The sequence below is a fragment of the Hypomesus nipponensis genome, chromosome 11 (genome assembly GCF_054491055.1).
Source record: "Hypomesus nipponensis isolate SF chromosome 11, ASM5449105v1, whole genome shotgun sequence".
NCBI classification, from domain to species: Eukaryota; Metazoa; Chordata; class Actinopteri; order Osmeriformes; family Osmeridae; genus Hypomesus; species Hypomesus nipponensis.
Window position 1 is genome coordinate 21,025,001 of NC_140371.1, and position 13,038 is coordinate 21,038,038.

The following is a 13,038-nucleotide window of genomic DNA, read 5'->3' on the forward strand; positions in this document are numbered from 1 at the left end:
GACGCTCTTATCCAGAGCGACTTACAGTAAGTACAGGGACATTCTCCCCGAGGCAAGTAGGGTGAAGTGGACACAACGTCATTTGGCACGACCGGGAATCGAACTGGCAACCTTCTGATTGATAGCCCGACTCCTTAACCGCTCAGCCATCTGAATCCCACGCACCCATCCACACGGCAAAACATTCAAGCGCTACAAAAAATAGCATTTTAGTCTTGGTAAAGCAGTGATGTTCAGTGCTGACTGTTCCAGACTCCTTCAGCCCAGCCTGGCCTCACCACCCAGCTGTGTTCTGTGTTTCAGTTTGATCTTTTCAGGGATGCGTCTGGGGGCAGACAGCCAGTTCAGCGACTTCCTGGATGGACTTGGCCCCGCCCAGCTAGTGGGCCGGCAGACTTTGGCCACACCCTCCATGGGTGAGTGGCATGACTGGCAGCTAGACTGAGATGTCATAGAAAATGTAGATTGTAAAATGACTATGATAGACTAAATAGTGTGTGTTTGTGTGTGCCAGGAGACGTCCAGATAGGAATGATGGATAAGAAAGGTCAGCTGGAGGTGGAGGTGATCAGGGCGCGTGGCCTTACCTCCAAACCAGGGTCCAAATCCCTCCCAGGTAGCACACACACACACACACACACACACACACACACACACACACTGGAAGCAGCAGTCATTTTGACAAGCTAACCCTAAACATCATCATCTATCTCCCTCCCTCCCTTGTCCACCCCTCTCTCGCCCCAGCTCCCTATGTCAAGGTGTATCTGCTGGATAACGGAGCCTGCAAAGCCAAAAAGAAGACCAAGATCGCCCGCAAGACCCTGGAGCCTCTGTACCAGCAACAGCTCCTGTTTGAGGAGAGCCCACAGGGGAAGGTGTTGCAGGTACCTGCCTCTCTCTCTCTCCCTCTCTCTCTCTCCCTCTCTCTCTAGCTCCCTCTCTCTCTGTCTCTCTTTCTCCTCTCTCTCTCTCTCTCTTTCCCCCTCTTTGTCTCTCACTCTTTCCCCCTCTCTGTCTCTCTCTCTCTCTCTCTCTCTCTCTCTCTCTCTCTCTCTCTCTCTCTCTCTCTCTCTCTCTCTCTCTCTCTCTCTGTCTCTTCTCCTTCTGGAAGTGTTCCTAGTGCTGTCCTCTCTCTCCTCTCCAGGTCATAGTCTGGGGCGACTATGGGCGACTGGACCACAAATGCTTCATGGGAGTTGCACAGATCCTATTGGAGCAGCTGGACCTCTCCAGCACAGTGATTGGCTGGTACAAACTGTTTCCCCCCTCCTCATTGGTGGACCCTACGTTAGCCCCGCTCACTCGACTGGCTTCCCAGACGTCACTGGACAGCTCAGGACCACCGCCTGGCGTGCGATCCTAGTGACCGCTGTGCAGCCATACCCCGGACCGCAGTGGCCACAGACAACCGGACTGCATGACCACACACCCTAGACCTCGGGAAAACTAGGACCCCATGGAATCAGAGGCAACCAATGAAAGCCAGACACTAAAAGAGAGAGAGGGAGAGAGGGCTGGACAGAGGCAAAGACAGAGAAAGTACTACTCAATCAGAGCTTAGCTGGAGTCTGACAATCACCTCCCACGCCTCCCTTCTCCTTCCTGCTCTCTCCATCCCACCAAGCTTCTGTTCTCTCCATCCCTCCATCCCTTTGTTCTCTGTCTCTCGGCTGCTGGGGCCTTGCTGTGAGACCCTCCTCCCCGTCCCTCTCTCCCTCCTTTCCTCCCACACCTCTCTTCATCTCTTCCTTTCCTTCACTGGCTGTGTTGTGACCGTTTCAACCGTGATAGGAGGGACCTCGCAGCCCGCCCTATCACACGACAGAGTGGATGTTGACACAGGTGTCCACCAGCCAATTGGTGGCCAGAACACTGGCAGGCCGTATGAGATTGCGATCAGATCTGACGGCCTGATCGTGGCGACGCGTGATGTCATCACTTGTCTCCCTGGTCACATGACAGGGTAGAGGCGGCCGATGTTGCGCAACCTGTCTGCGGGGGGTTCAAGGGGATGGGGGGAGCCTGCGCACGGATGCGCACATTCTCAGCCTTGTCGGACGATCAAAACGAGCACAAGAAGCGTCATTTTGAGGTGGAAAGGTTCTGCTTTTCCAAAAGAAAAGCCAATCAGAGGCCGAGTTACGTTTATGTTTGTCTGTTCCGTTGTCTTCATCTCCGGTTCTTCTTTCTGCGTCTGAGTTCAGAATGATGCCGTGTGCCGCAGGCTCCCTCCCAGTCTGAGTGTGTGGACCCACGGCCACCCACAGACCAGGAACAGGTCTGATCACATGACCACTCCTTAACCCCGCCCCCACCCCTTAACCCCGCCCCCGTTAGAGGCGGAGCAGCATGACTCGGGACCCCGGCCCCAAGCTGCATGCACAGTTTCTTTTTTCTTTTTCTTTTTTGTAAAACAGAGACAAGACAAAAACGAATTACAGATAAAAGAAGTGACTAGAGACTAAATGTGTGTTAGTTCCACATACTTTTAGGCCAGCTTGTATGTTGCATGTACTTGTACAGTTAGCTCCTACTGAATATGAATACAGAGAACAGCCAAGCCATCTTGACTTCCTGTGGGCGGGGGTTAGGGGGATATGCTCCGCCCAGGCCACGCTTCCCTCTCTGGGTCTGAATATCTAATGAGGAAGTCTCCAAAAAATATATATATTATTTCCTTTTTTCTTCTTTTTTTTTTTTTACCCTTTGGAGAACAGTGCTGTACTGTAGTACTGAGCAAACTCAGGCCCCTTGGTCATCCCAGGTTGTAAGTGTTAAACTAGTAGTCTATGACAGCGGGGCTAGAGACAGAGATAGAGAATGTGTGTATAACAGCTAAATGTATATGAAGTATAATATTGATTTTGACAGAAATTATAAAGATATAGATATATGAAGTGTATCAAACTATACACCTCGCACCGACGCGCACACATGCACACGTTGTACATAGGAGTCGGGATGAATAGTTTCAAACTAAAGGAAAGGACGGAAACATTCCTGGTCTAGTTCACGGGGATTTGACTCCCTGGTCTGTTCAAGCTGCTGAGCGGCTACAGGCCACAGGGGGGCGCCAACAACGGGCCCTTCAGTTATTCCCTCTAACCGACAAAACAAAAAGGAAACATAGCAAATTGGAAACAACCGCTTTTGTTTTTATTTCACCCGAAGTCCTTCTTTGTCATGGTTTGGACTGAACTTCAGAAGCCCGTGAAATGTTCTCTCTGACGTTTTTCAGTTAACCCTTTGCGTAGAGTGGCCGACTGCGCTTTCCTTTGTCAGTATTACACCAGGAATACTGATTGTTTACAGTCCATGGCTTCCCACTACAAAAACACGACCTTGGAAGAAGTATTCACTGCAACAGTTGTTGTTTGTATAACAGATGTGGCTCTACTGACGTGTATGTTTTATATTCAAGAGTTCATTTTTATTATTTACAAATAAAAGACTGTGTGGAAGAAAATTGATATGGGTAAATTGTCTAACGTTATTGAAGGATGGATGTGAACCTTTAAGGTGCGCTCTTTTGCTGACCGATTTGCTCAATTCGATTTTTGAAACAGGAACAGTCACACGAAATAAGCTTTTGCTGCACTGGTTATCCTTCACAAGTTGGTTCATTACATAAACATTACACAAGCATTACTTGATAATTCATTATGTAATATTTTATTGTGTTGCTAAACCTTTTCTATAATGTATTATCAAAGATGTAATGTTGACGAGTCCAGTACAACACTTCCATCTAGTGGAATCGATCAGTATCTCAGGCCTGGCATGCCTAAACTCGCCGTAGAGAACGGCTGAATAAGCAGAATAAGATGATTCAATATTAAAATTCAAAATTCAATATTGATTCAAAACTGAAACAGCGTCTTTCATATTGCAGTGTAACTGATAAATAGTGTCTTTTGTAGGATGTTGGCATTAAATCAGTCTCTGGAAGCTGCGTGCCCAGGAATGAAGAACAGGGAAAGAAGCGTGTGCCCTTATAACCCCGCTTCTCTCCCTTCAACATGTCCTCAAGCACACAGCAACACGTTGAGGACTCATCCAGGTACTGGGTACGTTACGATTTGTGTGTCATTTTGTGGGTGGGTCGTGGGAGAGAAAGGGAGAAACAGTAGTAGCCAAGCATTTCCTTTATTTTTTAAAGACCCCAAGGCTAGGGCCGTTGAAATTACAAATATATATATATTTTTTTTAAATATGAGACTGCATGACAGGGGAGAAACAAACAAATTGAATCTCATTATTTCTTCGTTGCTTTATGTTGCTTGTGAATTATGTTGTCAGAAAACGAGCTTCTTGCGTTCCTTGCTGGTTGTCTTAAAACGGAATCTGTAAACTTTCATGTCACTGCAGGCGTGTGCTTAAAGGTGCTGTAAAACAAATTGCATGATTTGCTTCTCAGTATATATAGGCCTACGTGTGAAATGAGTTGCTGAAAGCATGTGCTTTACTGTTCTAAAACTTTGTCGCACTGAAATGTGAAGTCTCACCCGTTTTCAGCTCAGGTTTTGTTTAGGCGAGGAAAAATTCAACCTATCCAAGTCACAGCCACCTATCCACGCGTCAGATCACAGAGGGTTCATATAAGCTGCATTCTGTTACTCAGCTGGTACAATGCAAAGAAAGTAATTAAGTAATTAAACTGACATAAGACTGCAGATAGTTCTGTTCTGATATCTGCAATTGATTCAGCTAGTTGTTGCTGTTGTTGCTAAATTCAATAAATTCGAGGGGGCGGAGCTCCCCCCCCCCCCCCCCCCCCCCCTCAGTATCAAGCAGAGAAGACTGCTAATTTTCTCACGATTTTAAAGCTTAATTTAGCATACTTCTCGCAGTTCTTTTCTTTGGAATTTGGATGGGGAGTTCACAACACATTCATCTGTGGTGTGATGAACTTAAAACTCATTTTCAGTTCTGATTTACAGCCACTTTAAGAATAGAAATGTAATCAGCCTGCGGTATTTCCCAAATCGTTTTAAAATCCTCTTGCTGCCATTAACTCACATGTAGGACTATTTAGAATTTTAGAAGACCTGCATGAACTAACGATTCCCCTTAGTTGTTGACACGTTCCCACGCTACAATATTGAATCACTCAATTGCATTAGGATACCCATAAAGGCAAAATAAGTGTCGTTTTAATACAGAATTGTCAGTCAATTATGGGGTAGGCTTGTTGTAAATCATTTAATACAATAGTAGAAATACACTTTGAAAAATGCAAATGAAAATCCTATTATAATGAGCATAGTGTTAGAATTTTATATGCCAATATTTGAAAACATTTCCATTACTTTTTGCAAATCCACAAAATCTCTCAAAATCCATAGGCGTCTTTTGGGAGTATCATAAACTCTGAATAGTCAGATCCACCGAACTTTGGCGGTATTTTGGCACCTTAAACATCTCTTGTATTTCTCGATGCTAAACTCAGCTTATATACAGTAATAAAGCCAAGGTTAGGCAAGATTGTTTATTTCACTGTCAGGGACCCAGTGTTCAAGCACCTCATCCTGCACTTCTATCCAAGCAGAAGAAACTCTAGTGTTGTAACCCCTACTACTCCAAACTCGTTTTTATCTTTCATCTTCATAAATCGCAACCGTTGAGAAGTCTAGCTCCCATGGCTAAGCCCGCGGAGAATGAATCATGTTGGGATTTATTTCTTCCCAAACACGCACACTGTAAGTTCCGTGAAGCAGGGTTATTTGCTTGCAGCATGGTATTGTCTCTGAATGCTTAAAGAACAACTGAGTTAGGATCCTGATATGTGGCCTGTTTAAGGCCTGTAGACCGACGTTGAAACATCCTGTCGTGAACCATTTGATGAAGAGAAGATAAAGAAAGAGAAAAAAGGTTTGGCTATATTCTATGTCTCATAATGTGTTTACTAGGGTATAGGAAATCCCCTCCAAAATTAAGATTTGTTGTAGAATTCAAGTTTTATAGGAACGTTTACAGCTGTTTAACGGTGTGATGGCGCTGTCCATGGTTCTGAAGTGTCCATCTCGAGTTTCTCTAAACCTCTATACTGTAGGCTATGCCATTTTATCTGTGCTTGTATTTACAACCTGTAACGTATTTTCCTTTTGTCTTTCCCAGAGCATTTAATCGTTTTCCCCATTTATTACTGTTTTATTTAACTAGTTTTTGATCAATTATTTCTGGTAGGCCTATTCATAATTGGCCCAAATTACTCATTAATTTATCTAGAAGAACATCCCTATTCCCTTATATAGGCTACCATTGTGGCATATACTCCACGGTCCTTTGGCACTTTCTGTGCTGTAAATGTCGAGATAGACAAGTAGGCTAGGTTTAGGATATCATGCCATAGTTACTTTTTTCCCGTTGGCGCTAATCATTTGAAAGGCGTCGCAGTTAAACGTACATAGGCAGTCCATTAGATCATTAAAATCGCCTAGTGTAACACCCGCCGAGTCATTACCGCTCTATTCCCCCGTCAGAGATTTCCAACCGCCCTAAGCACAGTTTAATCAAATTAGATAGCAGACTATGTCTTGGGGTTTCTCCTATTGATATTCATTAAAAGTACATGATTTATCACTAAGCTCTTCGAGGTATGGCCCATTCATCCGTCTGGAGGTAATAAACGCCACCGACGAGGACAAACAGTGCAAATTAATTTAGCTATGAATGGATAAAAACTCCTGGTGCCCACTTTTCAGACCTACAGGCTACGCGGGATATTAACAAGTTAAAATATCTGACAGGTAAAACAACAACAACAATAGGAATGGTAATAATAAGAAATAATAAATAGCCTATGAAGCCAGTGTCGTCAATAACGTGTTTGTTAAAAACGACTCCAACTCTTAAACAAAAAATAATAATTTTCCGGGGCATTAAGACCTCACGATCAATTTCCAACAGGCTGGTTGAAAACAAAACTGCATGAAGGCATTCAATTAGCCTAATACGTTCCAGGTAAACACATGTTATGTAAACATTAGACAATTTTGAATATGGGGATATACTGCTTAGCCTAATAGTTATTTCACTATGGGCAGTCTCTTAAGATATGGTATTTTGTCAAAGAAAACATTCTTCAAGTGACATTCGGGCCTATAGCCTTCTCGTGACATGTTCAGCTGCAGACGTAAGCAAATGAAATGTTTAATGCATGAATTGCAGACAAGAGTAACCTACGACTTCTTATATGTGTAAATAATCACACCCATAGGCCGTATAGTTTGGACCACTGGTTCCTCGCGCTTTCTCTTTGCCTTATTGTCGTTTAGATTAGAGAGCCTTCCATGCACGCAAGCGTCGATGTCACCCCAAATTACCAAACAAAGTAGGCCTAAATACAGCATTATCAAATTAATATGGGATTACAAGAAGATTCAGAGGTGGGTATACCCGTAGGAATAATGCGAGTGTCATTATCGTGTCCTTATTTATAAGTATCAATCCGTTTCTGTAATTTATGAAGACACAAATCTAAATGTTAACATGTCGTCCGCTAGGCAGTGGAAGACGAACACGTGATCTTTCTGCGCTATGGAGACATGAGAAGTGGCCTGTGGTTTAGGCCCCGGCAATAGTTGTAGGCTTTCCCCAACTCTGCCTGTAGAGGGCGCCCGAGTCCGCGCCCTGCATCATATTCTAGCAGACACCTCCTCAGAGTTCCTTTAAGACAATATTATTGCACATCTGGATGAATATAATGTGCTTTTGTGCACTGTTTTTTTCTCATGGCACATTTGCGTTGGACTGTTGCAACGTTTCCAGGGCTTTTAAATTCGAAGAGGTTAGCCTACAATGTTTGTTCTCCTGACCTAAACAATTGATCAAAAATTAGTCTATCGTCAATGCAGATTTTCAAGTAAGCTCACGTCAAGACAAGAATCTAGTGAAACAATAGGCAAAGGTTTGAATAGACTGTGACAGCAATTAATTATCAACGCTCAGTTTTGTACATTATTTTTACATAAATTACCCTACTATTGACAAATGAAATGAGCTGCGCTCGAAATTTCTCTAGTTTTGGAGTTACAGGCTCTGATCAGATTCTGCTCTATTTTATTTAGCCTTACAGTGGGAAGAGGGGGTGGAGGGGGGGGGGGCAACACTGACGCACAAGGCAAGCCTTAGCTCGATAGATAAATTGGTGGGCGTCCCATGTGGACAATCTCGGCCTCCCCATTCATCATCATAACAACCGTTTAGTGTAAAATTAACAACGACTTAACTACTACGGCAATAAACATGCCCGTGCATTACCCGAGATTGATGCAGATTGCAGTGGAGGGTAGAATCCGCGGCCCGTCCGCGTGGGAGACGGGCATTTGCGGTAGAGGAAACCTGTCCGTTTCAATTAAAGCAGAAGATATATAATTAACTATCCCGTCTGTGTGGTATGCGTGTATGTGTGTGTGGTAAGCACGCAGATGTTGCTTACAAATCTGACTTAAATTGTTATCTCAGTACTGATGGCAACACAGACGTGCAGTGAGGGCGCGCACACACGCACATCCCCATACTAAAGAGAGAAAGAGAGTGAGAGAGAGAGAGGTTTATAATTTGGCCTATAGCCGCGTAATCCTTCAGATTTTATCTAATACCACCGGAAGCCCAGGCGGCATGCGCGCCCATCGCACCGTGTGATAATGGCACATTGTGAAATCTAGCCATTAATATTAATTGTAAGTCTGGGAATTTTGTCTCGACCACCAGAGCTTGAAATTCCTTCGAAAGGCAAGCCTAGATTTACCAAGGATTTTGAGCTTATTCCCTAGTTTTCTTTCTTTTGAAAAGAGAAACTTCCATCAGCTTTTGTCAAAGAGCACGAGCACGGAGCCCTTCTTTGATATCGTTGGAAGTATTTGTATTGTTAAACATTTGTATACAACAATGTGGGCCTGTTTGTAATTGCACTACAGTAACTAAACTTTGACATCATGTGCATCCAAATTAAGGCATAATTATTTTGCCCCCAATTCATTATAACAACCCAGGACGTAAAGTTTACATAGCAAATAATGTTGTAGGCCTCTGACTGGCACGTCAATTAAAGTACATCAAAATGATTTCATGAGCAACTAGTGAACACCAAAGAAGTAAGGCCATGGATGTGCAAAAGAGCTGCGATAAAGTGATTTGCGATTTCATTTAGTGTCAGAATTTGGTAGCACACACGCTTTACCGTATTCATAAGTATTCACTAGGCCCACTTTAGCCTATACAGTAATATAACGCAATTGTTAAACGTTTTAATTCTCCAGATCTAAACACACTCGTTTCTGGAATCCAAGCCCATTCTGTATAGCATACGTCTCCTGGTGCGCGTAATAAAATCTGTTAAGAGCTTTATCCAATCTCATTAGCCTTTACAAGCATATTCACAAATACGGGCCTATTAGCTCTTTTTGATCCGAGTTTTGAATGAAGATCCTTTATACCAGAGTGGCTGAAGGGTCGAACAGAAACGGGGGGAGAGGCTGACTGAGGCATGAAGGCAACAGCGAGTGAGAGCGAGCGCTGATTTATCGCTGAAGCTCCTGGTCATTTCCATATCGAAATGCGTCCGCTCGCTCGAGCGCCAGTCGCTTTACATTCCTGAGGCTCTTGTGTTTTGAAAGCATATTCGAAACTCGTTTCTTCCTCCCTTACACGATACATATTGATGGTTTGAAGAAAACTAATCTATCCGTTGAAGGACGCTAAACGTTCGTTTTTACCTCCAGCTCAAGACAACTAAGTCTTGACAGCAAATACGTTCAGTTAGAGCATTAAACTGAGCCATAACGCTTATACCGAATAGAATGCTGAAAAGAGGCCAGGCTTGATTGCGATACAATCGCAAGATCTAAATTATTCCTCAGATTTAAAACTACTAAACGCTGTCAGTAAACTATACAACTAAGAAACACGCATATTCTAACCATGCACAGTCTTGCTAGAAGGATACATCAAATGTATTAACCGCTGCCTGACTGATTTATGACGGAATCGGTTGCCCGCTGTCATTTACATATTGAGATTCCCGTTGCTTGCGCTCTCTCGCGCACAAGTCGTGGCGCTCTATTGGCTTTGATCAATGTCTGCCTTGAGTGAGCTTGGGAGAGAAAGAGGGGCGAGCTAAGACCAGAAAGGGAAATAAAAGGGGAGGGGGAAGGGGGGAGGGGGGGTGAAAGGGAAAACATTCTTTGTGGCAACAGATGGAGAGGGGTGTAGGGAGAGGTCAAGGTTAGTGCTCCGTGCCATTGAATCCGAATGAAGGAACTGCTCCTCTCCGGTCTTCCTCAACTGTCTCACAGTGGCCTATCTTTCAGTGAGAGTAGTCTATTCAAAATAAGACCAACAATGTTTCAGATTGTCACGCATTGTAGTTCGTTAGATATTTTAAAGCTATTGCCTACCATTGTGCTTTTTTTGTTGCTTTACTCATAAGCAGTTTGATGTTTAGAGAGCGCTTCTGCTTAAACGAAGCGGTAAAATGCTTGTCTTCTTTCCTGATCAAGGTGTATATCTGTCGCATGCTATCTTCCTCCTATGTTGTTGATTGGCTGTCCACAGTGATAACAATCTGTGTCAGTGTGGGTTGCTTGGTGACCTTATGTTACGTGTATCAAGTTCAAAAGGCTACGTTGACCGGCTGTCACTTTGAAAAAATCACCAAAAACCCCGATGTCAAATACGAATCTAAGATTCACATTATAATCAACACTATGCATATGTTTGACCAATCATATGCGTTTTATTTACAGCAACGACTAAATTCAGCCTACCTTTCACGAGCAACATACCGCCAGTCCCTAACCTCTCAGGCCTAATCCAAGTTCGAGCCTTTACAGTGACATTTAAGGTAAGCCAATCAGATGCATTAATGTGTCTAGCAACAGTAAGTAAGCCATATTGAAATAAACTTAAAATGGCTTACGATCGTGCACAACCAGTAACATAACTTGAAACTCGAAATTTGGGTGATTATGTACGGCTGTTGTGTTGATAGTCTAACATTCATTCAATAAAAATACTGCCATATCTCATTTGTCATTGACTTTGGCTATTCATGTTTTCAGTGGTGGGTCGTTTTCCTGTTGTTTGGTGTGTAGCAAAAATGCATGTAAAAAAATAAAACAATTTTAAGTTTTCAAACTATAGCCTATATAACCTTTTAATTGTTGTAAAATCTCGTATTCTCTGTAAAACAACAAAAGCTGAATGCCATTTTATCTACAAAATGTACTATCTTATCTGACTCATATCTTCAAAAGGAATATATGAAAAATTACTAAACAAAGTATTAATCATCCGCCTGATGATGACCATGCTTTGCTACTTGTTTTAATATTAGGCTCCAGTCATGACAGCCTTTTGAGGCAAAAAAAAAAAAAAAAAGTTCTAAAACAAAAAAATGAATTCAATTCCCGTTTTCGCTTACATTAGAAGCCAACCGTAAAGATTTTCTTCAAACCAATAATTTCGGTCTCTGAAACAACGTTGCACACAGTGGGCTTAGAGTAGGACTGGTTGCTGTATACATGCACAATAGTCTCATTGCCTGAGCATTGGCATCACGTCACACCACAGTCTATGAAAATCTCCCTCAGCAGGCTGCTTCCATATTCACTATCAACACACCAGCCCCGTCCACGGAAGCCAACGACTTGTCGCAACCTGTAAAATATTTCACTCACTGGTCATACATTTTTATCGTCGACGTTGAACCTCCACCACTCAGTGTCGTTTCTCTTTCTCTCCCCCTCTCTCTCTCGCTCTCTTTCTCTCACTCATAATCCCTCTCCGTCCTATAATTGTTCTGTCCCTTGCCCGGTGCAGCGTGCTCGCGGTCCTTGTAGCCCTCGTTGGTCCGGCGCGGCGACGCTTTCCTCCCGTACTATACGGATTCCCACATAATGGTTCAGTCGCTGTAGTCAAGTCACACTTCAGCTAGCTCGCGAGGCTGCTCCTCTCCTCTACTGTACCCTCCCCACACAGCCCCTCTCTTGTCATCGCGTTTGTTATTTGCATGAAGTCTTCTTAGAGTGTCGTTATTTAGTCTGCACGGGCGGTGTTTAGCCCGCGTCTTATATCACCAAACCCCCATTCCGAGAGTATTTACAACCCCCCCCCTCCCTCCCCCATCCGCCGGTTCAACCTGAACACATCTGAAACTTATTATATGGGCGCTTATGGGCAGACTCCCACGGTCTGTTTGCCAAGGGTCTAAGGTTTCACGGAAAGCTAGTGTCCACGTTTTAACCTACAATGACCGCTAACCTCACTGAACCCTAAAATTCTTTTATCTGAGTGATCAGACGCCCTGTGCCCTGGGGCACGCGCGGTTCAAGCCATGCCCTACGTTGGAACCTGTATGTCCTGTTCATGCAACCCGATAGTTTCACGCGCTCCGTTTCGTTTCAATTGAGCTTCGCCCTTAATACCCTCTGTATACCTATCTGCGAGGACACACACATACACACATACACACATACACTAACGACACTCAGTGTGTTTCTCAGATCAATGTCCACCATTGCGACAGCTTCTATTAAACGTCTCTGTTTCTGCTCCGAGTTTCCCACCCGCATGCAGCATATGTCCGGCCCCCTTTCGAGTTCTTGTCCATTGGCACCCCTTGCTGTTTTCCTTCGTCCACCCCCCCCCCCCCCCCTTCACACCGCCACACACCTCACACACAGTACACATTGCATTCATTAGACATGTCTCTCTCTCTCTCTCTCTCTCTCTCTCTCTCTCTCTCTCTCTCTCTCTCTCTCTCTCTCTCTCTCTCTCTCTCGCTCTCTCTCTCTCTCCCTTCCCCGAGTGCCTCTTGTCCGGCCCCCTGATCTTTCTGTCCATTGGCTTCCCCGGGTCTATTTTTCATGCCCAGCCCCTAATGACTGTCCATTGGTTTTGTTATTTCTCTACCCTCCTCCCACTTCGCCGCTTCGCCCTGCCCATGTTTTGTGTGTCTGTGTCCATCCATCGCCTGACGTTCAAGTTCGCGGGGACGTCACGTCCGCACTTGAACTTGCAGCTCAGGGGGGC

The 13,038-nt window shown here is 44.1% G+C and overlaps 1 protein-coding gene across 1 annotated transcript in view; it reads left to right on the top strand.

Moving 5' to 3' along the window:
- Positions 1-3,455, top strand: part of rims1a (regulating synaptic membrane exocytosis 1a) — a 42,111-nt gene extending 38,656 nt beyond the window's left edge. Inside the window, exons 30-33 of the mRNA XM_084709552.1 lie at positions 304-416; positions 515-616; positions 748-887; positions 1,148-3,455. Of these exons, the coding sequence (XP_084565678.1) occupies positions 304-416; positions 515-616; positions 748-887; positions 1,148-1,366 (574 nt within the window). The 3' untranslated portion in view covers positions 1,367-3,455. The remainder of the gene's footprint in view (positions 1-303; positions 417-514; positions 617-747; positions 888-1,147) is intronic.
- The last annotated feature ends 9,583 nt before the right edge of the window (positions 3,456-13,038 follow it).